The 25,758-nt window shown below is 45.7% G+C and overlaps 1 protein-coding gene across 1 annotated transcript in view; it reads left to right on the top strand.

Annotated features, from left to right (window-relative positions):
* Positions 1–25,758, top strand: part of LOC308340042 (aldehyde oxidase 2) — a gene marked incomplete at its 5' end in the record, with an annotated part of 79,919 nt that overhangs the window by 4,600 nt on the left and 49,561 nt on the right. Inside the window, 11 exons of the mRNA XM_080799195.1 lie at positions 1,111–1,219; positions 2,579–2,705; positions 3,977–4,038; positions 6,677–6,766; positions 9,628–9,708; positions 11,487–11,631; positions 16,145–16,237; positions 20,069–20,220; positions 21,942–22,035; positions 23,923–24,032; positions 25,445–25,629. Coding sequence (XP_080655321.1) covers positions 1,111–1,219; positions 2,579–2,705; positions 3,977–4,038; positions 6,677–6,766; positions 9,628–9,708; positions 11,487–11,631; positions 16,145–16,237; positions 20,069–20,220; positions 21,942–22,035; positions 23,923–24,032; positions 25,445–25,629 — 1,248 coding nt within the window. The remainder of the gene's footprint in view (positions 1–1,110; positions 1,220–2,578; positions 2,706–3,976; positions 4,039–6,676; positions 6,767–9,627; positions 9,709–11,486; positions 11,632–16,144; positions 16,238–20,068; positions 20,221–21,941; positions 22,036–23,922; positions 24,033–25,444; positions 25,630–25,758) is intronic.

Genomic DNA, 25,758 nt, shown 5'->3' with positions numbered 1-25,758 from the left:
GGGCCCCCTTTAAGGTTTCTGGGCTGAAAACAGCCAGATCCTCGTTGCAGGTCAATGCACTCATCTGGGGAGTAAATGCTTGACTTCGGAGAAACATTCGTCTTTGGAGGTCACTTACTCCCTGTCTGCACACTCATCGCGAGCACAGCTTGTCCTCCTCACGCTCTACTCCCTATGCCCTTGCCCTGATGATTAAAGTTTCACATTCCATTTGTTTTTCTTATTCCTTGTTGTGTTGATAACGTTCACAATAAAGGTGGGGACAGAATTTGGCTTGGGACCTTTTGCCACTAAAGCACCTGGTACCCCCCCTTGCCTTCTCCTTTCTCCTACTAAGGTGTCTGGAGTGATCTTTTCATTCACCACCTCAGGGTTTGCTGGCCAAACCGACAGGCTAAGAAACCGTTCATTTTACAAATGAGGAAACTGAGGCTTAAAGAGATAAAGTGACTTGTTCAAGGTCACACAAGGTTCTAGAACAAGGACTTGAACCCATATTTTCTGGCTCTGAAGATAATGTCTTTTCTACTGCTGGGCTGGACCAACCTTGCTGAGCAGGGACCTGGGCCACAATCACGTCCTTTCACTAAGCGTCAGATTCCAGGACTTGGGCTACTCTCAATCTACTGGCTCAAGAAATCAAGAAATGGCCTCAGAACACATGTCATTTCACTGTTGAATGACCTTATCCAGAGTGTTTAAAATTAACAACAAAAAAATTCTCAAATGTAGACATAAAAGCCCTAAGTGTGCCTTTTACCTGTTATGGGGTCAGCATCCTAGTGAATACTAGTCCATATCCAATCATACTCCTGGTAACATGAGTCCATTCCCATTGAGTCCAGACTCGAGTGGGTCTGTACGGGCTTAGAAAGTTCTTCTGAGGTTCAGAATGCCTGGGTTCCCTCGAAGGATCCTCAGTTCCTCCGGAGAGTACAAAGTCAGCGGAGACGACTCTAAATTTTCCTTCCCTGTCACCCCGTCAGTTCCCCATCCCCCAGGCTGAATGATAGGCTTGGGGGGTTTTCTCCTGACCTTCTTCATTCCCAGATTCCCAAGAGGCAGGACTGTTTTACTTCCCTTGATTTTCCTTGTGTTCCTCCTATGAAGACACTTCTCCATTACTGCGTGCCTGGTGCCCATTTGCTCTCTCTATGGGGCTGCTGTCACCACTGTGGAAGGCGTTGGAAGCATCAACACCAGGCTTCACCCTGTGCAGGTAAGAGCACATTGTCATTTTCTTCTTAACTTTTTCTTTTTAACCAACACTGTGTTGACTGTGCTGCCTGGAGCTTCTAGGTTGTACTCAGGTAAGTAGAAGCTTTGGATGCGTATTGGTCAAGATAATAACACCCAAGTGATTTAAAGAAAGCTGGAAATCCATCCACATTTTATTAGATGATTATCTTTTTTCCTACTTTTTCCACCTGAATGATAAGCAGGATTATCAAAACATCGACTAAAGCCTATGTGACTATAAGCTGGAGTAAATACTGTGCACGGGCTCTTCTCCATAGAATAAAATGTCAGAGGTGAACAAGATAAAACCCAGACTTATTCCCTGTGGCATAGGAGGTCTTGGGAGGAAAAATAGAGCCAAGGCTGACTATACCAGAGCACAAGGACAGTCATTTCTCCAAATCTTAACTTGAAGCTGGAACACAGAGGCTGGTTTTAAGCTTTGGCAGAAAACACATCAACTCCTCTGTCATGGTCACAAAGAAGGGAGACAGAGAACTAGAGAATCGTAGGTCCCGATCCACCAGGACCACAGGTGCTTCCAGCAGGGTCTCTGGCTTTCACAACATGAGAATCAATTCCAGGAAAGCTCAGCAAAAGCCAAGGACCCAGCAGAATTTATTGAAATGTCTGGGGAGATCAGAGAGGATAACACTGTGAAATCTAGAACAGGGCTTTCCAAACTTTAACGCACGAAAAATCATCTGGGAGCTTGTTACAAGTACAGATTCTGAGTCGGGAGGTTTGAGCGGAGGCCTGAGGTCCTGTACTTCCTGCAAACTCCCAGGTGGGACCAACCCCGCTGGTCCATGCACGGCACTTCAGACAGCAAGGATCTGGGACACAGACCAAAATTTTGGATCTTTGAAAGTAGAACTCCTTTGGAGCCAACACAAACGAATTTAAAGAAGAAAGTAAAGTGAGGTCAACAGAAAATAGTCTCCAAATTAATCAAAAAAGAGGTGGCCCCATGGTCAGAATTAGGCTGGACAAGATGTGGAGGTGTTCAAGAAAATTGTTTTTGAAACTTACACATACTTTTCCTTATTACTGATTTCTGGAGAATTCTCATTCTGGGCATAGAAGCTGCACCTTATTAATTCCCAGTTAGGAGGATTTAAGGATCTGAGCTTGAGAGATGACTGTAATGATAGACTATGACTTCTGGGGTACCTCGTCCAGAGCAGCCAAGGAAAGGGGTGCTGGCCTTCTCCGAGCAAGGGGAGGGATGCACTGCTCCGGGACTGGGTTCCACCATGATTAGGGAGGTGCCAGATGGGGACTTTGGTGAGGGGTGGTAACGGCAGAAAGGCCTGTGATCGTGCGTGTGTCCTTCTAGGAGAGGATTGCCAAGAGCCACGGCACCCAGTGTGGGTTCTGCACGCCTGGGATGGTGATGTCCATGTACGCGCTGCTTAGGAACCACCAGCAGCCCTCAGAGGAGCAGCTCCTGGAAGCCCTGGGAGGTAGGGCTGACGTGGACGGGGACCACCACCCGCCTGAGGCCCGGCGGGAATCCCGCGTCAGGCTGCTGTGGCCCACTCACGAGGTCATCCCAGTGCCCAACCAGGGGCCCCCTGGTTGTTTCTAGAGTAGCTACAGCTCACCCAGGAGTAGAGAAGAATGGTAGCGCACGTGCTGGAGAGGCCACACGCCCATCTGGACACCTCAGTTCGCTGTCCAGTGACCGATTTGGCTGTCTTCCCTGGTGCTGTCACATCAGAGTGCCACCAACGGGGTCGGTTAAAACGACAGGAATTTATTCTTTCCCAGCTCTGGAGGCTGCAAGTCTGAAACCAAACTGTCAGCAGGGTCATGCTCCCCCTGGAGGCTCTGGAAGAGGATTCTTCCTCCTCGCCTCTTCTCTGCCTCTGGTGCTTGGCAGCCACCCTGGCATTCCTGGGCTTAAAGATGCCTCACTCCAGTCTCTGCCTCTGTCTTCTCATGGGCTTCTCCCCACTGTGTTTGTGTCCAAATTCTCCCCTTCTTATAAGGACACGAGTCCTTACAAGGATTAGAGTGGACTCTAATTCAGTAAGACCTCAGTTTAACTTTCTGCAGAGGCTCTGTTTCCAAATAAGGTCACATTCATAGGTTCCAGGTGTTAGAACCTCAGCATATCTTTTTGGGAGGCCACAGTTCAACCCACAACAGAGCCCTTCACATATTGAAAGGATGCTTTAAATTTTGCAATGGGTTGAAATTACTAAAGAGGAGTATCTACTCATACCGCTTTTTCAGGATCAATAAACACTATTTTCAAGTGTCAGCAGTTCCTAAATAAGTCATCTGTTAAATACACAAGTTCTTAGTTTGAGACCTGAGGGGTGAGCACAGACACACCCTTGTAATCTGCCAGTTGCTGGCGGTTGCTTCCTTTACTCTCTTTGCCCCATTACAGAAAACCACATAGTGCCTTAAATCTGGCCTATACTTTCTTGTTTTCGGATCCCCTGTATCTTACGTAGATGCAAGAGTGAATGAACAAACTAATAGTGGATTCAAGTGAGCTCACCAGATAGATGACCATCTCTAGGACAGAGAATAAAACTGGAATTGATGAGATGGGAAGATTCATATTCTACGAAGAGGGAAAAAGCATTGCACAGCCTGGCAGATATTTAAACACTCTCAAAAAAAAAAAAAGACAAAACCAACAACCTAGGTCTGTTTTCAACTTTCAAAAGAGACTAGTAAAAATAAAGCCTACTGATAAGCATGCCTCTTCTCTGTTAAGGTAATCTTTGCCGCTGCACCGGGTATCGGCCCATTCTCGCAGGTGGAAGGACCTTCTGTGTGGTGAGTAGGTGACTGGGGATGCCCTACGGAGCGAGAACGGCAGTGACAGCGGGCCAAGGCTGGGAATACGGGGGCTGAACTGTTCAGATCATCGAAACAGACAATAAGGGAGACCAAGTGAGTTAGTTCCAACTGACTCATGAGAATTTTAGCTGTTTGTTGAGGATAGGGTGAAAGTTACACGACCTCTGATGTTCCACATCCCACCACAAGTAGTAGAGGTGAGCCTGGAAGTGGACCAGCAGGTGTATTCCTCACCCCAGAGCCAGGCCTCTCCTCACAGGTGCATGTCCCAGACTTCTGCTGCCACACGGGGGAGCCAAAGTTGAGAAGCTGATTTCTCATCTCAAAGTTGATGAGAAATAAAACGAACAGCTTGTAAACCCATTAAATTGCCAGTGTAAGGGAAGCACATATCAAATAGGAATAAAGGAAATTAAGGGAAACCTCTCTCCCTCTGGAATCTGGATGTTATCCACCTTTCCAGGCACAGACTCTGGGGATAAAGGCAAAAATATGGTTGGAGACCCACCTGCCTCCATCTGGCCCCAAGGACTTTAATGGGTGAAAGAAACTGGGCCCCAAGTGGGAATACCCGAGGCTCACATCTACTAGGCCAAGAGGAGACAGGCCGCTTCTGTTGTAGCTGACTCATGGCCCATCGTGGGCCCTCTCAGAGCTCTGAGTAAGAGAGGAAGCTCTGGTCACTGGGCCCACATGGTTTTGGTTCTTGGACAGAGTGAGGAAGAGGACAGCCTGAGGCATTTGGGCAGAGAACTGGGGCATCTGAAAGAAAGTATTTTACTAGATACTAAGGAGAAATTATTTAAGGAAGGACACACAAGAGGTAAATTTGGAGGAAACGGGAAATGAAGGAACCAGTAAATGGAAACCTGCTATAAAATTTATCGATTGTCTGTTCATTTCCAGTCAGTCCCCTGCAGACCCCAAATGTCTAGAAAACCCGGTTCCAAAATAAGTCTTTTTCTCCACCTTTCTTTATTTTTTCTTTTCTTTTGTCTTAAAGGTCCTTATATAAATGATAACATTTAGTATTGCTAGATCTTATGTAGGCTAAAAAAATGAATAAATCATCATTGCCCTAAAAGGTATCATATCAATTAATTCTACCACTAGGAGTTCACCTACAAAAAAATTCAGAGACATACACAAAGCTGTCCATGTGATGAATAGAAATGTTCATTATGTTATTTACATTTATACAATGTAGGGGAAAAAATCCAAGTATATAACAATAGCAAATGTTATGAATATTTCACAGAATAGCCAGAAGATGGACTATTATATGATCAGCAAATTATATATATATGTATTTTTTAAAGATTTTATTTATTTATTTGACAGAGAGAGAGAGATCACAAGTAGGCAGAGAATCAGGCAGAGAGAGAGGGGGAAGCAGGCTCCCCGCTGAGCAGAGAGCCCGATGTGGAGCTCGATCCCAGGACCCTGAGATCATGACTGGAGCCGAAGGCAGCGGCTTAATCCACTGAGCCACCCAGGCACCCCAAATCTTTTTTTTGTTTTAAGATTTTTCGGTTTTTATTTATTTGAGAGAGAGAGAACACAAGTTGGGGGGAGCAGCTGGAGAGAGAGAGAAGCAGACTCCCCACTGAGCAGGGAGCCCGTTGCGGGTCTCAATCCCAGGACCCTGGGATCATGACCTGAGCCGGAGGCAGATGTTTAACTGACTGAGCCACCCAAGCATCCTAGCAAATTATATTTTAAAGACCATTTGAGATGTACTATATGTTGGCTAATTGAATTTAAATTTAAAAAATTTTAAATTTCAAAAAATAAAGACATTTTAATGATATGGAAAAAGATTCACAATATAAATGAATAAATAAACATATAAATGAACAAAATAGTAGGCAAATAAATGAATAAAAAGGCAAAAAGAATATTGTACTTAAATATAGTACAAATATAGGATATATAAAACTTTATCAGTGGAATAGGGTAATGACAGTTTCCTTTATGCTTCTTTACATTCTTTATTATTACACTATATATTTTTGTATATATTATACATCATATTATATACTTCATATAGTCTATATTATCATTTTACCTTATTTAAGATTTTATTTATTTATTTGACAGAGAGAGAGAGATCACAAGTAGGCAGAGAGGCAAGCAGAGAGAGGGAGGGAGGCAGGCTCCTTGCTGAGCAGAGAGCCCGATGCGGGGCTCGATCCCAGGACCCCGAGACCATGACTTGAGCCGAAGGCAGAGGCTTAACCCACTGAGCCACCCAGGCGCCCCTCATTTTACTTTTTTAATACTTATTTATTTATTTGAGGGGGGGAGAGAGAGAGAGAGCAAACTCACACAGAAGGAGAGGGAAAAGCAGACTCCCCGCTGAGCAGGAGCCTAGGATCATGACCTGAGCTGAAGACAGACACTTAACCGACTGAGCCACCCAGGCATCCCAGTCATTCTATTTTTGAAATAAAGCAAAAGAAGAGAGATCTTGTGATTAGTCCTGTTCCAACAGAAACTACCAAAAATGACTAAAAGAAGTCTGGAAGTCTCATTTCAATTGACAAGCCTTTCAAGGCACACACGCATTTACCTATTAAAAAGTTTTTCATCTGAAGGCATTTCGCTGTCCTAGGAGTCAGATGGCTGTCGACAGAAAGGAACAGGAAAATGCTGCTTGGATCCTGGAGGAAATGATGCTTCCTCGCTCCACAGGGAAAGTGATGTAAGTCCCTGTCTGTTTTGTCCTCTCCCTGAGAGTGTTGTTTAATGCTGGCCCAGTGTTAAAACTTGGCTTGTAAGTGTTGATGGTCACACTTTGCATTGCTTTCAAATCTCCTAAGCACATGCGCAGATAAAGCACTTTTCATCTGGAACCCGGTAACAGGGTGGTTCAAAGCCAGGCTCTGATGCCCCTTCTGTCTCTGTCAGGATGAAACAAGAAAACATAAACTGCTCAGACAAGAGGAAAAGACCTGCCCCAACTATGATGGGCCCCAGCCTTGAGTGGGAAAGGAGTTCTGTGCCTCCCCCACGCAGGCAGAGCTGTCCTCTATCACCATGTCCCCTCCTTTGCAGAGAGAGGGTATTGCAACCTCAGGAAGGGAGCCTGTCCGAAGTCACATAAGAGGGCACGATCGTCACCACTGGGAAGTCTAGCTGGAAACACTGCAGTCTCTGGCTTCGCTCTCTGAGAGATACGAGTTTCCAAAAAAGACCCACTGCCAGGTTCTTAAAGGAATACGGAAAAAATAGAGTCTCCTCCCTGTAGACAAGAAAATGCGAGAGAACAGAGCTGCCCTCAGACAAAAATGAGCCCATCACCCCCTGCTCTCTTTCCATCCTGCACACCTACCTTGTTCCCATTCTTGGCCTCTGACCGTCACTTCATTTTGGTCTGAAGAAGATGTGCAGTGAAATAGAGGGTTATTGCCAAAGAAGGCAGCTGCACCCCCCCCCCCCACCCGTGAGCACTTCACAGAAGATCAGTGTGCCTCAGAAGGGGTAATACATTTTAAAGTCTGATCCTTGATTCTGGGCATCTGGGCAATGATGGGACTCTGGGGACCATCTGATTCACTGTAACCAAACTTGAAAGAACATGATATTTAAATTGTAATGTGCCCTAATATTCATTTACAGAAACCCAATTATAAAGTGGATCCAATGGTCACTGAGCTGCAGGTTCTTTCCCTATAGGAAAACACACGTAGGAAGCCACATTTTAACGGGGTTGCTTGGTGAACATGGATGCAGAGCAGTTGGATAATCTTAAGGGTGACACCGCAGAAGAGCCCTTTCTTCCACCAGGATAGACCAGCTGGATGGCAGGCATCCTTCCCATGACTCTCCCTTCTCTTACAGCTATGTTAAGATCTTCTATTATTAAGGCCTGGCCTAACACCTGTTCGGGAAAGCTTTAATTCCTCAGATCTGATTCATTATGGTTTTCGTTGTTGTTGTTGTTGTTTATGTTTTCATTCTCATACACTATCTTACTCCTAGGTTTTAGAGGACTTTATTGTCCTCAGGTACTGCCTGCATTTCTAAGTCCAGCTAATGCAAAAATGTTGACCTGTAATTCCTCAATCTAGGGTCTTACTAAGAACCTTTATAAGGAGCAGTTGCAAGTTTCCCTTCTGGAACCTGGGAAGACCCCAGAGAAATAGAAAAAGAGGGGGAGCATCGGACAAATGTCAATCCATTTTACCTAACTGTCATAAATTACCCTTTCAATTATATCATGATTTCCATTTACCTTTAGAGAGGTTAAGTACCTTTCCTTTGGGAGGGTCAGGGAGCCAAGTCGTGGCAGAGCTGAGAATGAACCCAGATCTGCCCCTGGTAATGAGGTGGTTCAAAGCCAGGCTCTGATTTTCCCCTTCTGTCTGATGTCTACCCATGCTCTTCTCCACTACGCAGACCTCTAGCTCTGCTTCCCATGGTTCTCCTGGTTTGCTGTGCCTTTTCAGGAATGTTTTCTGGGAGTAAGTGTTTCCAAAGCTAAAACAGATCTCTTTCAGACAAGATTAGAGTTTGGGTAACTTTCCCCTATGCTTTAGTTTCCCAATTAGTAAAATTGGAGATGATAATTTACATTCTTTATATAATTGTTGTGAAGACTAAACGAATTATTAATACATGTAAAAGCACTTGGAACATAACACTCCATAAATGTTAGCTATTGTTATTAAAATAAGTGGGGATGGTTTGTGCATAGGCATGTATGTCTAGAGTCATTTTTATTCAAACTTCAGGACTTCTCAGAGCCTTTAGCATTTTGATAATCATATCAAAAAATGGACAGAAGATATGAACAGACACTTCTCCAATGAAGACATACAAATGGCTATCAGACACATGAAAAAATGTTCATCATCACTAGCCATTAGGGAGATTCAAATCAAAACCACATTGAGATACCACCTTACACCAGTTAGAATGGCCAAAATTAGCAAGACAGGAAACAACATGTGCTGGAGAGGATGTGGAGAAAGGGGAACCCTCTTACACTGTTGGTGGGAATGCAAGTTGGTGCAGCCACTTTGGAAAAAAGTGTGGAGATTCCTCAAGAAATTAAAAATAGAGCTTCCCTATTACCCTGCAATTGCGTTACTGGGTATTTACCCCAAAGATACAGATGTAGTGAAAAGAAGGGCCATCTGTATCCCAATGTTCATAGCAGCAATGGCCACGGTCGCCAAAATGTGGAAAGAGCCTTTAGCATTTTGAATCCTGATTTGACAGGTGAGAGGACAGTGGCTAGGGCACAGTGGAGACCAGTCCCTCAACTTACCCTCCTCTGGTAGTTTCTCATACATTTTCTTGGTGTTTCACAGGGGCCTCTTTGAACTATTTCAGGGAAAGGCCTTTTCCTTAGTATCATATCAGGGGCAAATCAGTATTTCTCTTACGACAAGATTCTTATTTAAAACTTTCATTTGGTTTGAACTATTTCCCATTACTCTCATATTAGGGGAGTAGAAGAGTTATGACTATGTTCATTTTGCCCAATTAATGTAAAGAATTACAATGCTGTTTCTGATTTAGCTGGGCTAACAAGGCCATTTTCTGCCCTTTGTAAAGATTTGCACCGAGTTATTTGCTGAAGACGAATTCCAGCCCTTGGACCCTACCCAGGAGCTCATATTTCCCCCAGAACTCTTGGTAAGATAAGTTGGGTGCCTTATGTGTTTGTTGAAATGTCAATGGTTGTAAACTCAGTTTTATGAAACCACCCTTTCCTTCCTGTGAAGTTGTCAAACTATGGAAATATTTGATCACACCAAGAAGCCTGTCCCTGCCCGGCTCAGCAAGCCCTCCCTGGCTGATGCCCTGGACACACTCCCTGAAGCCTCAAGCGAGACTCTCTGTTGAAGGCTTCGTCATTACTCTCATCATTGTCATCTGCGGTGTGTCCCCATTGACTGTCCTAGTCACCCAGCTTTGCTAAGCTTCTAACATGGTCTTCCAGCAACGCTAATAGGTTGACCCCAAGGAGCACTTCCAGGGCCCTCCCTATGCCCTACTCTTACCTCTATCAGCATCTCTCTGTCCTCTCTGGCATCCAGTGGTCCCATTCTATAAAATACCTATTTCTGAAGGGGTTCTGAAGTGTTTATTTGCTCATTCAGCAAATACCAATCATCCAGCAACATGCCAGTCACTGTTCTAGGTACTAAATATAGAGCAAGGACTAAAACTAACACAAAAACCTACTCACAAGGAGTTGTCATCTGGTAGGCGAGACAGGTAAGAAGCAAGATAACAGATAGGAGATACAGTGTGTTAGCCAGTGAGAAGTGATAAGAAGGAAAAAAAAAAACCAAAAACAAAAACGAGAAGGAGGCTAGAATGCTGGCCAGAGAAGATTTCTCTGAGAAAATAACGTTTGAAAAAAGTTCTACCAGAATCGAGGGAGCAGCCTCCACAGTAGGGGGAAAGCAGTCCAGGCAGTGCACAGAGCAGGTGCAAAGGGGCCAGTGGTGGGAGAACCGTTGTCCTGACCAAGGGGCAGAGCAGGGTGCGGCCCGGCGGGAGCACAGTAAATGGGGTTGGAAAGCTACTGGGGAGCAGCCACAAGGACTTGGGCTGCTGACTTTACCCTGTGAGAAATGAGAAATGATTAGGGAGGTTGGACAGGGGAGGGGTGGGTTCCTATTAATGTTGTGATGGGATCATTCTGGCTGGTGGGATGGGAATGGCCTGCTGAGGGGCACAGGGAGGAACAGTGAGCCTTGGCAGGGCACTAATGCCATCCCAAGAGATGGTGGTGTCGGACCAGGCTGTCAGCACATAGCTGAGAAGAGGATGGATTCTGGAAATATTTTGAAGGAGAGCCAACAATATTTGCTGCTGGATGTGATGTGGGGTATGGGAGAGAGAGAGATTGAGGCTGACTCTGGGACTTTGGGCAGCTGGAAAGGACAGTGGCCATTGACAAAGAAGGGGAAGACCTTTTGGTTTTTCAGAAAGGATGGGATATGAGGAGCACAGTTTGGGATGTGTTAAATCTGAGATGCATGTTAGACATCTCAGAGGAGACACCAAGTTCTCATTCAGATCTATGAGTTTGGATTTCAGAGGAAAACTCTAGGCTGACAATGTTAACTTAGGAGTATTAGGAGTATTAGTGTGATTATGATTTTTAAGGCCATGATACTGAATTGTGTTCAACTACTGCATACTGAAGTGTCATTGACAGAGGCCAGCCTATATCATCATTGGCCAGCCAAGAGCTACATATATTAACAAGTCTTAAGTTAAAGAAGTGAATATCTAATTGTGGAAGTACAGGCATTATTCAATGAGGGTAGTGTAATGAGTATCTTTTCGGTCAAGGGGACCCCGGGGCTCCCGCAATCTCTCTAGAGGAACATTCCTCCCTCTGGGAACCTGAAAGACAGGTGTGCCCATGTGCATACACACTTGTCCTTTGCACTTAGAGAATGGCAGAGAAGCCAGAAAAACAAACTCTGACCTTTCGTGGAGAGAGAGTTACCTGGATCTCCCCTGGCACCCTAAAGGATCTCCTGGAGCTGAAAACCAAACATCCTGAAGCCCCTCTCATCTCAGGCAACACCTCCCTGGGTGAGTGATTACAGCGTTTACAGCGTTTCCTACGCCACCATTAGAGCCAAGCCCAACCTCCTGTCCCCTACTTCACTCTCAGTCTACAAGCACTACATTTCAAGGATAAAACCTCATCCTTTATAATAAAAAGATATATCCTGGGGCGCCTGGGTGGCTCAGTGGGTTAAGCCGCTGCCTTCGGCTCGGGTCATGATCTCAGGGTACTGGGATCGAGCCCCGCATCGGGCTCCTTGCTCGGTGGGGAGCCTGCTTCTCTCTCTGCCTCTGCCTGCCTCTCTGCCTACTTGTCATCTCTGTCTCTCTCTGTGTCAAATAAATAAATAAAATCTTTAAAAAAAAAAAGATATATCCTTTATAATAAAAAGATTATAATATAATAGTGTATTATAAATAGTGTATTATAATAGTGTATTATAAAAATTATTATAGAAATAATTAGATCATTATATCATATAATATGTAATATAGAAGTACACAATATGCTATTTCAGGTCATGAATATATGTGATATATATGATATAATGATCTAATTATTTCTATAATTTTAAATATAAATAACATATAAATCGTATATATTCTAATAATATAAAAGCACAATACAAATATCATATTATAATATAATAAAATGGTCTCCAAAGTTGGATGTACCTATACCCTGAGAGTATGCAGCATGGATGCCCCTGAGGTGTGGAGAAAAAATATTAGAGGGTTTTTTTTTAATCATTTCATTTATCTTATCTTTTTTATTTTGTTTTTGTTAAATAATGAGTAGATATAATAGAAGTTTATAAAATATGTATGTTAACGGTGCACACCCAGTTATCACCTACACCCAGTTTAAGAATGAGAACTTTACTGAGAACTTTGAAAGCCCCCTGAGGCCTCCGAAACCACACCCCCTTCCCTACCCTTCCTCTCAGAGCAGTCATTAGTCCGAATGTGGCGATGGTCAGTCACTTTCTTGTTTTTACAGTTTTACCACATGTATTTGAGTCTTTAAGCCATGTGTCACTTACTTTAGCATATTTTTGAACTTCACAGAAATAGACTGACACAGTACTACTCTTCTTTGCTTTGTTTGTTCAACATCCTTGACCTGAAACACACTCCCAGTGGTGCGGGTAACTGCTGGGTCCCATTGTATGACCGCGTACAGTTTGCTCATCTGTTCTACTGTTGAAGGACATGGAGCGCTTTCCAAGTTTTGGCTATTACAAATATTCTTTTTTTATTATTTTTAATTTTAATGCCAGTCTAGTCAACATGCAGTGTCATATGAGCTCCAGGTGACACGATGTAACGATTCAGCAGTTCTGTATGTCACTCAGTGCTCACTGTGGTGCGTGCGGTCTTCAATCCCCACCACATAGTTCACCCATCGCCCACCCACGTCCCCTCTGGTAACCATCAGTTTGCTCTCTATAGTTAAAAATCTGTTTCTTAGGTTGTCTCTCTCTCTTTTTTTTTTTTTTTTGGCCTTTGCTCATTTGTTTTGTTTCATTTACTGATGGACACCCGGGCTGTTTCCATAATTTGGCTATTTTAGATAATGCTGCAATAAACATGATGGGGCATGGCTCCCTTTGAATTGGTATTTTTGTATTTTGGGGTCAAATACCCAGTAGTTCAATTACTGGATTGTAGGGCAGTTCTATTTTTAACTTTCTGCAGAACCTCCATTCTGTTTTCCACAGTGGCTGCGCCAGATTGCATTCCCACCAATGGTGCACAACGTTTCCTTTTTCTCCACCTTCTCACCAACACCCATTGTTTCTTGTGGGTTTTTTGTTAGCCATTCTGACAGATGTAAGGTGATATCTCACTCTAGTTTTGATTTGCATTTCCCTGATGATGAGTGATGTTCAGCATCTTTTCATGTGTCTATTGGACATCTGTATGTCTTCTTTGGAGAAATGTCTGTTCAAATCTCCTGCCCATTTTTAATTGGATTATTTGGTTCTTGGCTGTTGAGCTGTATAAGTTCTTTACACATTTTGAAAACTAATGCCTTATTTGATATGCTGTTTATAAATATCTCCTCCCATTCAGTAGGTTGCCTTTTAGTTTTGTTGTTTCCTTTGTCGTGCAGAAATTTTTTATTTTGATATAGTCCCAATAGTTTGTTTTTGCTTTTATTTCCCTTGCCTTGGGAAAATGTTACTATGGATGCTGTCAGAGAAATCACTGCCTGTGTTCTCTACTAGGATTTGTATGGTTTCAGACCTCGCAGTTAGGTTTTTAATCCATTTTGAGTTCATTTTTTGTACGGTGTAAGAAAGTGGTCCAGTTTCATTCTTTTGCATATTGCTGTCTCGTTTTCCCAACACCATGTTAAAGAAACCATCTTTAACAAACCATTGTATATTTTTGCCTGCTTCGTCAAAGGTTAATTGACCAAATAACTGTGGCTTTATTTCTGGGTTTTCCATTCTGTTCCATTGATCTCTATGTCTATTTTTATGCCAATGCCATACTGTTTTGATTACTACAGCTTTGTAATATAATATGAAGTCTAGAATTCTGATACCAGCATTTTTTTTTGTTTTTTTCTTGTTCAAGAGTGCTTTGTGGGGTGTCTCTCGTGGTTCCATACAAACTGTAGGTTTGTTCTAGTTCTCTAAAAAATGCTGTTGGTGGGGCGCCTGGGTGGCTCAGTGGGCTAAGCCTCTGCCTTCGGCTCAGGTCATGATCCCAGGGTTCTGGGATCGAGCCCTGCATTGGGCTCTCTGTTCAGCAGGGAGCCTGCTTCCTCCTCTCTCTCTGCCTACCTCTCTGCCTACTTGTGATTTCTGTCTGTCAAATAAATAAATAAAATCTTTTTTAAAAAATGCTGTTGATATTTTGACAAGGATTGCATTAAATCTGTAGATTGCTTTGGGTAGTATAGACACTTTAACCATATTTGTTCTTCCAACTCATGAGCATGGAATGTCTTTCCATTTCTTTGTGTCATTTTGAATTTCTTTCAACAGCATTTTTAAGTTTTCAGAGTACAGGGCTTTCATCTCTTTGGTTGAGTATATTCCTACATATTTTATGATTTGGGGAGCAATTGTAAATGGGATTATTTTCTTAATTTCACTTTCTGCTGCCTCATTATTAGTGTATAGGAATGCAATGGATTTCTATACATTGATTTTGTATCCTGCAATTTTACTGAATTCGTTTATCCGTTCTACGTTGTTGTTGTCATTTTTGGTGGAGTCTTTAGGATCTTCTATGTATGGTATCATGACATCTGTAAGTAGTGAAAGTTTTACTTCTTTACCAATTTGGGTGGTTCTTTTCTCTATTTGTTGTCTAACTAATACAATGTTTAAGTACTAGTCCTTAGACATCTTTTGTCTTATTCCTGACGTTAGGGAAAAAGCTCTCTGTTTTTCCCCATTCAGTATGTTGTTAGCCATGGGGTTTTATTATATTGAGGTATGTTCCCTCTAAGCCTACTTTGTCAAGGGTTGTTATTATGAATGGACGTTGTACTTCGTAAATGCCTTTTCTGCATCTGTTGAAATGAATATATGATTTTTATCCTTTCTCTTCCTGATGTGACCCCTCGAGCTCATTGATTTGTGAATATTGAGCCACCCTTGCATCCCAGGAATAAGTCCTGCTTGACGGTGGTGAATGATTTTTTTAATGTACTGTTAGATTCGGTTTGCTAGAATTTTGTTGAGGATTTTTGCATCCATATTCGTCAGAGATATTGGCCTGTAGTTCTCTTTTTTAGTCATGTCTTTCTCTGGTTTGGGTATCAGAGTGATACTGGCCTCATGGAACGAATTTGAAAGTTTTCTTTTCTATTTTTTGGAACAGTTTGAGAAGAATAAGTATAACTCTTCTTTAAATGTTTGGTATAGGGTCGCCTGGGTGGATCAGTCTGTTAAACGTCTGCCTTTGGCTCAGGTCATGATCCCAGAGTGCTGGGATCAAGCTCTGCTTCGGGCTCCCTGCTCGGCCAGGGGCCTGCTTCTCCCTCTCTCTCTGCTGCTCCCCCTGCTTGTGCTCTCCTGCTCTCTTTCTCTGCCAAATAAATAAATAAACTCTTCAAAAAAAAAAAAAAAAAGTAAATGTTTGATGGAATTCACCTGTGAAGCTCTCTGGTCCTGGACTTTTGTTTGTTGGAAATTTTTTGATTACTGCTTCAAATTGCTAGTAATTGGTCAGTTCAAATTTTCTATTTCTTCCTGCTTCAGTTTCGGTAGGTTGTATGTTTCTTATTATGAATATTCTTATATATGTCTCCTGGTTCCAATGTGTAAGAGCTTTCGAAGAACCTCCCATCCATTATTTTCTATATATAAAAAATAGGCAAATACTTGTACTGGAAGAGCATCCTTATAAGTTTACTTTGCAGGGTATTTAGACACTGCTTTTATATCTGTATACATTTATTCTCAATTTTTAAAAAATTAGTATCTGAATATTTTTATGAGAAACTTTCAATGCCCAAAAAAGGGGCATTTTCTGTTTCCTAAATCTCTCTAAAATACATATATTTACTTTTCAGGACCTGCAATGAAATCTCAAGGACATTTTCACCCAATTCTCCTCTCTCCTGCTAGGATTCCTGAGCTCAGTGTGGTATCCAAAACAAGTGATGGTGAGTTCCTGGTGTTCTTAGGAAAACCCTGGTGAACCATTGCCTGCCCAAAGCTTACACTTGCCAAGGAGCTTGGAACCTACTTACACAGTAGTCTTGTCTGACCTATTTCCAACTCTTCATCATTTCTCTGATGTGATATAATCTCCCCGCCATAAAACCTTACTATCAAAAGCTTTGCACAGAATATGAAGTATTCAGATGATATCGTTCAAGACCTTATAGTCACTATCGTTCAAGACCTTATAGTCACCTATAAGGTCTTGAACGATACCACCATCCGTTGGTAGTCAATTTCTAGGAGGGGGGATGTTTGCAAGGAGAAAGTAGAAGAAATATTGTCTGGCACTCGAATGCTACTTATTTCATGCGGACAATGGCAAGAAGTAAAATGAGACAAAGACCTGCCCAGGAAAACACCCCAGGCAAACACTTACAACATCCTTAAGGGCCCACTCCATGCAAATGCTACTACATCAGGCAAGGCGGGTACTCACAAAGTAGACAGAAGACCTGCAAGACTTTGCACGGCAAACCCTTTGACAAAAGGAACCTTATTTTACTCCCTTCCTCACCCCCCAGAGCTCCTAGCATGTGAGCTCATGCATATAGTACGATACATGCATATAAGTGCTCGCTTCAATGACTGACGAATGAATTAATGGGAAAAAAATGAATGAATGAGTGGGTCAGGAACCTGAATTTGGGATGCGGTGGTATTGATGACTTCATTAACTTAGGCAGCAAGGAGGCAGACTGGATAGAAAGCTAAGACTGGCTTGTAGGCCATTGTGTACTTGTGGGCATCTGTAGGAGGAAGGGGAGGGGACCCCCCTTGGCTGTATCATTGCCATCCAGAGGTCCTACCCTCCTGGTTCCTGACTGTCATCAGCCAAACTCAGACTGCCCAGCAGACCAGCAAGTGTGCCTCTCCCCAGCATCACCCTACCCATTTGCAAGGGAGGGGAGCCGTCCTCATTTCGCCCCCCACTGCAGCTTTACAGGTCCACCTCCGGACGACTCCCATAGCACATCCGCATGTCCCTGGGAAAATGAGGGGAATGTGCTTCCACTTGGGGGAAATCTTGGTGAGCGCAGGAGGAGGAGAAGGGGGGGCAGAACGGGTGAATGGGGAGCAGAGGTAACCAGGATAGGCAGGAAGTTAAGGCAGGAGAAACCTTCCTTTATCTTCACCCCAGCTATCATTTAGCCCATTCTCCAACTTCTCTAGCTCCCCAACCCTGTCCTCAAAAAAAAATCTTAAACAGAATAAATAAATGAAAATAAGCTGCTCTGTTCAGAGGAGACGGGAGACTTTTCACCATCCCCGTCACTGAGCCCCTTGTGTCTGTGTCCGAGAGGACCTTCAGAACACAATTCAGATTCCTCAGGGTTACCCAAATCCCTCATTCTTAGGAATTCTTCATGAAGGAGCCAAGTTGCAAAAGGAGAGTAGGCTTGCCTAAGTTCCCCCAAACTGGCCGGTGGCCCGGACACCAAGCCACACATCTCCCATTTCCAATTGAGAACTCTTTTCCTCACTTGATGAGCTTTTCCCCATCTCCCAGGCCCGCTCCGTGGCCTGCCCAGTTGGTTGTTGGAATGGACTGCTCAGTTTGGATCTGCAAACAAAGTAGAGCCAGATTCTGACATCTGAGGAAGTCAATATGCCTTCCTCAGGCCCTCTTAAAATTAAAGTGTGAGTACCCTCTAGTGGCAGAATGTTCCTCCAAGAACTTTTCCCAAGATTCCCAAATTTTTCCTAAGGCCCAGAAGAATGGCAACGTTGGTGGGGGAGAGGTACATTGGAGCAAAATGTGTGTGTTCCCCCCTCCCAGGACCCCTCCCATGGGAATAAATTTCTGTGAAGGCTTGTGTTTGTTTAAATTGTGCATGCTGATCCAAACCACGTACGTGTCTGACTCGGTGTACATGTTTTCCTCTCAAAATCTTTAATACAATAAGCGCTCCAGAAAGGCCGTACCTCTTCATCCCATAGACCCCTGCACTCTGAAAAACATGAAGTTAGAACAAAACCCACATTCTGAGAATAAACAAAGTCGGAGCTCTTTCCAATTCTATTGAAATACAGGCTAGGTTTTTTGACCAAAGATGGAATAAAACATGAATAGAAATACAGTAAACAGAGTTTTCTCAGTACAGCCATGTCAAGCCTAGCACGAAGTAACCGAAATAGAGCAGAGTAGACAGCCAGCCTTTCACTCCCTCCCAGGGCTGCACTGCCCTGTTTCACCTGTGTCGAATATGAGATGGTCATGCTGGTCTGTACGATGCTTCTGACCTTAAAATAATAATAATACCACCAACAACAACAACAATAGCATCTTTTTATTTCTGACTTCTTCCCTACTAATAAGGCTCTGGGTCTATAGGGTAGGAGGGAATGCATGGCAGGAAACAAGTTTGGACTTCCCAGTGCTCCGGAGAGAAAAGTATGGATTTTTGCAGAATTAAAGACCAAGCTCCAATGGACCCTGTGGTGATAGAAAGCGAAGAGCCATCGCTGAGAGGTCTGGGATGGGCTCCCATGTTGCACAGTGCCTTTCATGAAACACTGAGCAGCGACAGGGTGCGGACTCTAAGTTGAGACATTCCAGGGGGAGGGAGAAGTTGAGTTCTTTAGGCAAGATCTGCTTCCTATAAGGATAATAAGGAACAGATAGTGGTTTCCCTGATCACTTAGGTTAGCTGTGATGACCGAAAATGCAGGTGTGTAATGTGTTAGGTGGGTGTGTTGGCAGGGGTGGGAGAGGTATTGTGCCAACTACATTTTTAATATTGATAAAAGATAAAGCTATGTGGGAGGGTAAAACCATCTCTTCAAAGGTTAATCCACAAGAGAAAAATCAAAGCCTAGCCTGCGACCTGCTGAAAACAGACTAACTAAAGTTAGAACCCAGCCCTGGAAGTGATGTCAAATCAGACTGTATGTGTGAGCCATTCATCCCACAAACCCAGGGAAGTCAAGGAGTCATTTTAAAAGGCCAGAGAAGTGATCTCCTGATGGTTTCGGTGACTTCTTCACTTTCAAAGATTGATCTGAACCTGTGTCTTCCCTGTTGTAGGGAAAACCCAGAGCTGGTATAGTGGCCTGCCGATACGAACAAGCATGCAGGCAACACCGTTCAATCGTTACTCACTTCCTCATCTAGGAGCAAATAGCATCGCCCCAATCTTCTTGGATGCTCTCCCATTGCTCCCACTTCCCGGCCACTCCCTGGGGACCCCAACAACACCCAACATAATATCTGGGGACGCCCCTCCGGGAGCTGCATTCATTTGGATTGGCCGTGCCCCCGTGCAACTGCTTGTCAGGGATGTTGAGGAGCAGCACTGCCCGCGGGGGTGGAAATCCGCAGCAAAGCATTATTGGTTATAGAGTGATCTAGGTGACTGAAAGTCCCTTGTCATTACTTTAATGCCATCAGATTTTTTCCCCTTAGTCACAAACAGCTTTGCATTGTTTCACTGTGCTCAGGATGGGGAAAGTCCTGGTAGGGTCTGCCACCTGCTAGTCGTTACTGTCATTCCTTCTTTCTAGGCTGTTTCCTTATATTTGTCTAAAGAAGAGTACAGACCAGCCCAGGGGTTCCTCCTAGCTGCACAGCACTACCTGGGGAGCTTTGGGAAAAGCCCTGTGTCCAGAAATTCTGACTTAATTGATCTGGGAGTGAGGTATCTGTGCTGGTGTAAGTTCCCAGTGATTCTCTGTGCAGCAGGTGAAGAGAGCCAACGCGCCGGCGGCACACGATGGCGCCGGCACCACGATTGTTCCTCCCACATCACCTGTAAAAACAACTCGCTTCCTAGGACTGACGATAGGTGCTGGCTGCAGTCTGGCCCAAGTGAAAGACATCTTGGCTGAGCAAGTTTCCGAGCTTCCAGAGGAGAAAACTCAGACATACCGAGCCCTCCTGAAGCAGCTGAAGACTCTGGCGGGCCAGCAGATCCGGAATATGGCAGTATGTTCTGGGGGCCACTCATCAGACACACTGCACCTACTTCTTTTTTAAGATTTTATTTATTTATTTCACAGACAGAGATAGGCAGAGAAGGGGGGGGGGAGCAGGCCCCCTGCTGAGCAGAGAGGCCGATGCCGGCCTCGATCCCAGGACGCTGGGATCATCACCTGAGCCAAAGGCAGAGACTTTAACCCACTGAGCCACCCAGGCACCCCTGCACCTATTTCTTAATCTCAGCTGCAGTGTTGAAATAAGCACTGGCAGAATCAGTATGCAAAAAGGTCTCGGCAGACTGAAACAACAGGCACAATAAACAAACACTTAAAATTTAACAAACATTTAAAAATATATTTAAAAGAGGATTCTAAGTCAAGTTCACTTTAATAGCCAAATAGCAATGTAAGTGGGGAAAGGAGGTCATAATTTTGCTAATTTCATAAGACCATCAAAGAACCTAATTTAGTTTGAGGTTGCATTAACAGAAGTATTGTACCTAAAATAAGGAGGGTAGCCTTCTCTACTCCATACTGTTCAGACCACAGCTGGAGAATAATGCTCAGATCTGAGAGTCACACTTTAAAGCCTGGCTGTTTCTGACCTCAAAAGAAACAGAAGAGACATAGGTTTTCAAGATAGGCGTGTTCCCTCTGCTACATACCCCCAAATGGTATGTGAGAAATCCTTGGGATATGGGGAATCAAGGAAGGACATATTTCCTTTGAAAAAGCTCTTCCAGGGATTCCTCCTGCCAAGAACTGTGAGTAACACCTGCAGCCTGGTGTGGAGATGATGGCCGGAGAGTGCAGGGTTGGAAACCACATCAGAAGGAGGAATGGTGGGGACGGGACAGTCAGAGGGATGGTGAGCGCTGCCTTCAAATATGTACAGACTCATGAGGATAGATGTGATTTACTTCATACAGTCACAGACGGTAGAAGTATGCCTGATAGGGAAAATCCAGGGAGGTAAATTCAGCTCAGTGGAAACAAGAACTTGAACTTCAAGCTGTTCCTAGAGGAATGGGCTTCCCTGTCCTCACCGATGGTCCAGGGCAGACTGCGGCCACCCAAGGTGGTCACAGGAGGTGCCATCACTGTGTGGGGAGGAGAATACTAAGTTGAATGGCCAGTCATTTCTCTCCTAAGTTCTGAGATGCTATAGACTCAGCCAGATCCCAGAAGAGGAAAAGGGCCACTCTCCCTCAGTGGTGTGGGAGCCCAGGGCCCTAGCACAGCCACGGGGGGTCTGGCCTTGACGGAGGCCATGTTAGATGCGGGACAGCAGCTCTGTAGCCCGTATCCCAGCCACCTGTGCTGAACAGGGGGTGGTTCCCAATGGGCCACTTGGCTTTGAATCCCAGTCCTGCCCCTTCCTAGATGGGAGACGGGGCTCAACTTTCATAACTCCTCTGTGCCCCAGCGTCTTCATCTGAAAAATGGGGATAATGGCATCAATTGCACTGGGCTGTTGAGAGAAGTGAGTGAGTGTGTGTGAAGAGGTAGAACAGACGGAATGCTGCATGGGTGATAGTTACGTCCGCTCCTCTCCCGATCCAAAAACGTGGGCAGGAGGGGCCCCCCAGACGGTTGGGAAGGATTCCCTCTGCCGACAAGACCAAGACTCCTTGGGACACTTTCACTGCGAGAGGAACTTAAGCAGGTGCTTGTGGGGCATAGGATCTGAGGGATAGAACGACCAAGGCTCTAACTATCTCTTCTTAGTCCTTAGGGGGACACATTATAAGTCGGCACTGCTATTCGGATCTGAATCCAGTTTTGGCTGTGGGCAATGCTACCCTCAATGTGATATCAGAAGGTAAGCTAGCCCAGAACTTTCTGAACTGCACCTAGGATTTTCTGTCTTTTTAGGGAACGGCTGTAAGTGAAATCCCTGGTCTCTGGCTCTTGGTCCAGCATGGGAAACTCGGGCTCCGGAAGAAGGCGCAGGGAGGCTAGGGAGCAGCTGGTGCCTCCTGCTGGCTCGGCACGCCCACCCACGCCACACCCGCCCCACCGCAGCCTGTGACAGCCGGGGTGGTGTGTGACGACTGAGCGGAAGGCTGTCTGCTGCCTCAGGACTGCTCCCTCCTCCTCTTCATGACCACCCGGCTCAGGTGCTGGGTGTGAAGCCAGAGTCTAGGGAGGACACACTGCCCACACCACGGGCCCTCTGGGGACAGAAGGAAGGGAATGACTAAGTTTGCATGCTGGCGGGAAACACCGTTCCCTTGGGACCGTTCCATGCAAAACTACCCCAGTCTCCTTTCCCTCTGTGCTGACGCTTCTCCAGGGATGCCACATGCCCCTTCACTGGGTCCTGTGCACCAGGCTGTGTCAACAGCTTATGCACAGCCTGGCTTATCCATCCAGCTGCCCAGCTGAGGTCACCTGCAGAGACAGACACGGGGTGGGGACCATTGTCTGCAACAGGCTGCCTCCCGGAGGCCTCTGCTTCTCCCTGTGATCGCTCCTCCCCGCCCCTCCCCGACAACCCATCAGATGCCCACTCCTTCTGTCCACCCCACTCGGCCAGCCAGTCCTTTACCCCTCCTATGGGCGACGGGACACAGGGAAGCTATCACAGTCTGCTCCCCACATGAACTTTGGGGGTGTGTCTGATCTGGAATTATATCACAGGTGACTGTAACCCTCCCAAGGGGTTTTTTGGCCATAAGATGAGCCCATCCCTAAGTGAGGGGAGGTAGAGGAAAAGCTCTCGTGCCACTATTCAGCTTGGCATGGGGCCCGCCCAGGAGGGAGGAGCCAAGAGGTCTGACCGTGGCCCGGCCCTGTCAGCCATTCTCCTGAGTCCTCCCCGCCTGTGGCCCAAGACAACCCCAGCCTGACCCCCAAAGACTAGGAAAGACGAAGCCAAGACTCTGGAGCATCAGGATAGCAAGGACAGCCTGGCCCCCACGCAGAGCCTTCTGCTGCATTAGTAGTCGTAGCACTCGTACTGGCAGTGGTATTCTTCTACTGGGGCGCTGGTCATTGCCTTTGGCTTAAGGTCTCCATTTTCCAGATTTGCCCAAGCCACGTCCACCCTGAGTGCAGCCCAGCTCTGGCAAGGCTGGTGGATGAGCTCGCCGACCCAGCAGCAGGACGGGCCAGCAAGGGTCAGCAGGGGCTCCTTTGGGGTGCTCCTGCCTCCTTCGGGACCACCCCTACATTCCAAGCAGCATCTCACTGCTTTTGTCAGGGACAGAACCCACCGCTGTGGAGCCACAAACCACTTTTATAACAGGGGGTACAGCTCTGACTGCCACATTGTAACAGCTGGGCAGAAAGGAGGTTTTGTGAATTGCTTTTAAGAGTGTAGGTATCCAGCAGTAGCAGCAAGAACAAAAAGCAAATGCAAAGATTTGAGCTCTGCCAGTAGTGGCGATGAACCCCGTCTCTGCGGAAGCTAAGCCCTTCCCTTGGTCACAGCGCTGAACGAGTTCGGTTAGTCAACCAGCCTCTGCTTGACTGGCCTGGGAGGGGGCCGGAGCCCCAGCTCACAGGGCACAGGAGCACAGAGCAGCCACTGCCTCCCTCCCTGGGCAGGGGAATGGGGGAACCCCGGACTGTCATGCACACAGACCACTGCCTCACTCGGGGCAGAGGAAGGTGACCTTCTCTGCTTTGCCACTGACATATCAGAGTACAGAATACTTGGGCATTCCTTGTTGCAGCTGAGAAGAAATATCATTTTCTTCAACAGAAGGTACACGGCAGATTCCTCTAAATGAACATTTTCTCGCCGGGTTGGCAAGGGCAGACCTTAAGCCGGAGGAAATTTTGGAATCTGTGTACATCCCTCACTCTCAAAAGGTAAGAATTCTGCTGGTGGCGTTTGAGAGTTGTTTTTTTCCCTTTTCATAACTGAATGCAGTCATCGTTAGAAACCTGCAAACAGATGGAAGGAAAATAACTCAGCCCCGAAAACCTGTTTCCTGTCCACTGTGGGCTGGCCCAGCGCCAAAGCCCTCAGACACCCTTGGATGAGCAGCTCTGGGCTGTGGGTTTGGGGCTGTTGTTTCAGCTGCAGGGCGGGGCCCGCTGAGGGCAGGCGCTTGTGCTTCCGCACCCCTTTGCGTCTACAGATCGACCCTGGGAGGCGGAAGTTAAAGCTCCCCGGCTATGGAATGAGCCTCTCTGCCTGACCCACGAAGAGGCGGACGCTGGGGCTGGGCCTCCCCAACTCACACTCCAACTAAGTCCAACAGCTCCTAGGAACACTAGGGCCTCCAGATGTTTGCTAACACAGGCTCTCTGGGGTTGATGTGACCACCCGGCTGGCTGTGGCACGGGTCCTCTGTCCTCACTCCATGTTCCGTGTCTCTCCCCAAAACTGTACCTGAATCCAAGAGGACAGTCTTCCCAGAGAGAGGCAATTCAGCACATAAACACACACGCACACATACACACACACACACACACACACACTGATCAAAAGCCAGGAGTTAGCTTGGCTATGCAGGAAGTCTTATATTAAGTCATGTTTTCAGCCATGTGTCACCTTCATTTATTTTTCCTTGGCAGTGGAAACTTTGAGACGTGTTCTAGTCAAATGTGCATCTGCGTAAAGTCCCCAGACAGAAAACCAGGCCGACTCTAACACAGCGCCCTCAGTGGCCCCACAGATGGAAACACACTTGAGACACAGGTCATCGCCATTAACTCTGCATCCAAACACCCACAGTCACCGTCCCGAAGAGCCCAGTGGGGCAGACATCGCCCTCCTGACTCTTGTTCCTGATACAAGATTCCCTAGTCCACTGTTAGAAAGTTCTAGTCGACTCCTTTGTGACTTTTGCAAAGTGGAAACGTAGTCATTTCTACAAACCGAGAACCGTGGTGGGTCTTTCACACCATAAGCAATTTGCGTTTGAAAGAGCCTGTGCTGGGAGGGCTCCTCTGTCCTCACGAAGACAGAAGGTCTGGAGACCAGAGGGAAGAGCCCCTGGAAACAGAACACACAGACATGATCCCGGCATCTTGGCCTCAGGAAAAGTGTACAGTGATCCCTGTTCCTCAAGGGTATCGGGCACTGGGGATGGGCCTTTGGAGGACACCATTCTTAGTTTGAATGAGAAGGCCCCCAACTTGTCCTTTGATTGTGCCAAATGACTTTAGTGTTCCCTTGGGTTGAGTCTAAGTGATGAACAAATGGCACCAAGAAGCAGAAACCATGGTCTTAGTTTTGACATGTCAAACAACCCAAATGATTCTTGTCTCCACAGTGGGAATTTGTGGCAGCCTTCCGACAGGCTCAGTGCCAGCAAAATGCCTTAGCCGATGTGACCGCTGGCATGCAAGTCCTCCTCAGGGAAGGCACAGACACCATTGAGGACCTGAGCGTCTCCTATGGAGGGGTTGGGGCCACGACGATCAGCGCACAGAAATCCTGCCAGCAGCTCGTGGGGAGGTAAGCAGCAAACCCTGCACCCCAAAGGTGAAACTTAATGTCAAAAAAAAAAAAAAAAAGGTGGAAATCTGGCTCTGGCCAATGTTGTTAACAGCCTTGGAAAGGTGGAAACTCCTATCTGTAGAGCCA

The sequence above is a fragment of the Martes martes genome (assembly GCF_963455335.1).
Source record: "Martes martes genome assembly, chromosome: 3".
Lineage (NCBI taxonomy): Eukaryota > Metazoa > Chordata > Mammalia > Carnivora > Mustelidae > Martes > Martes martes.
This window is presented reverse-complemented; position numbering and strand designations above follow the sequence as displayed.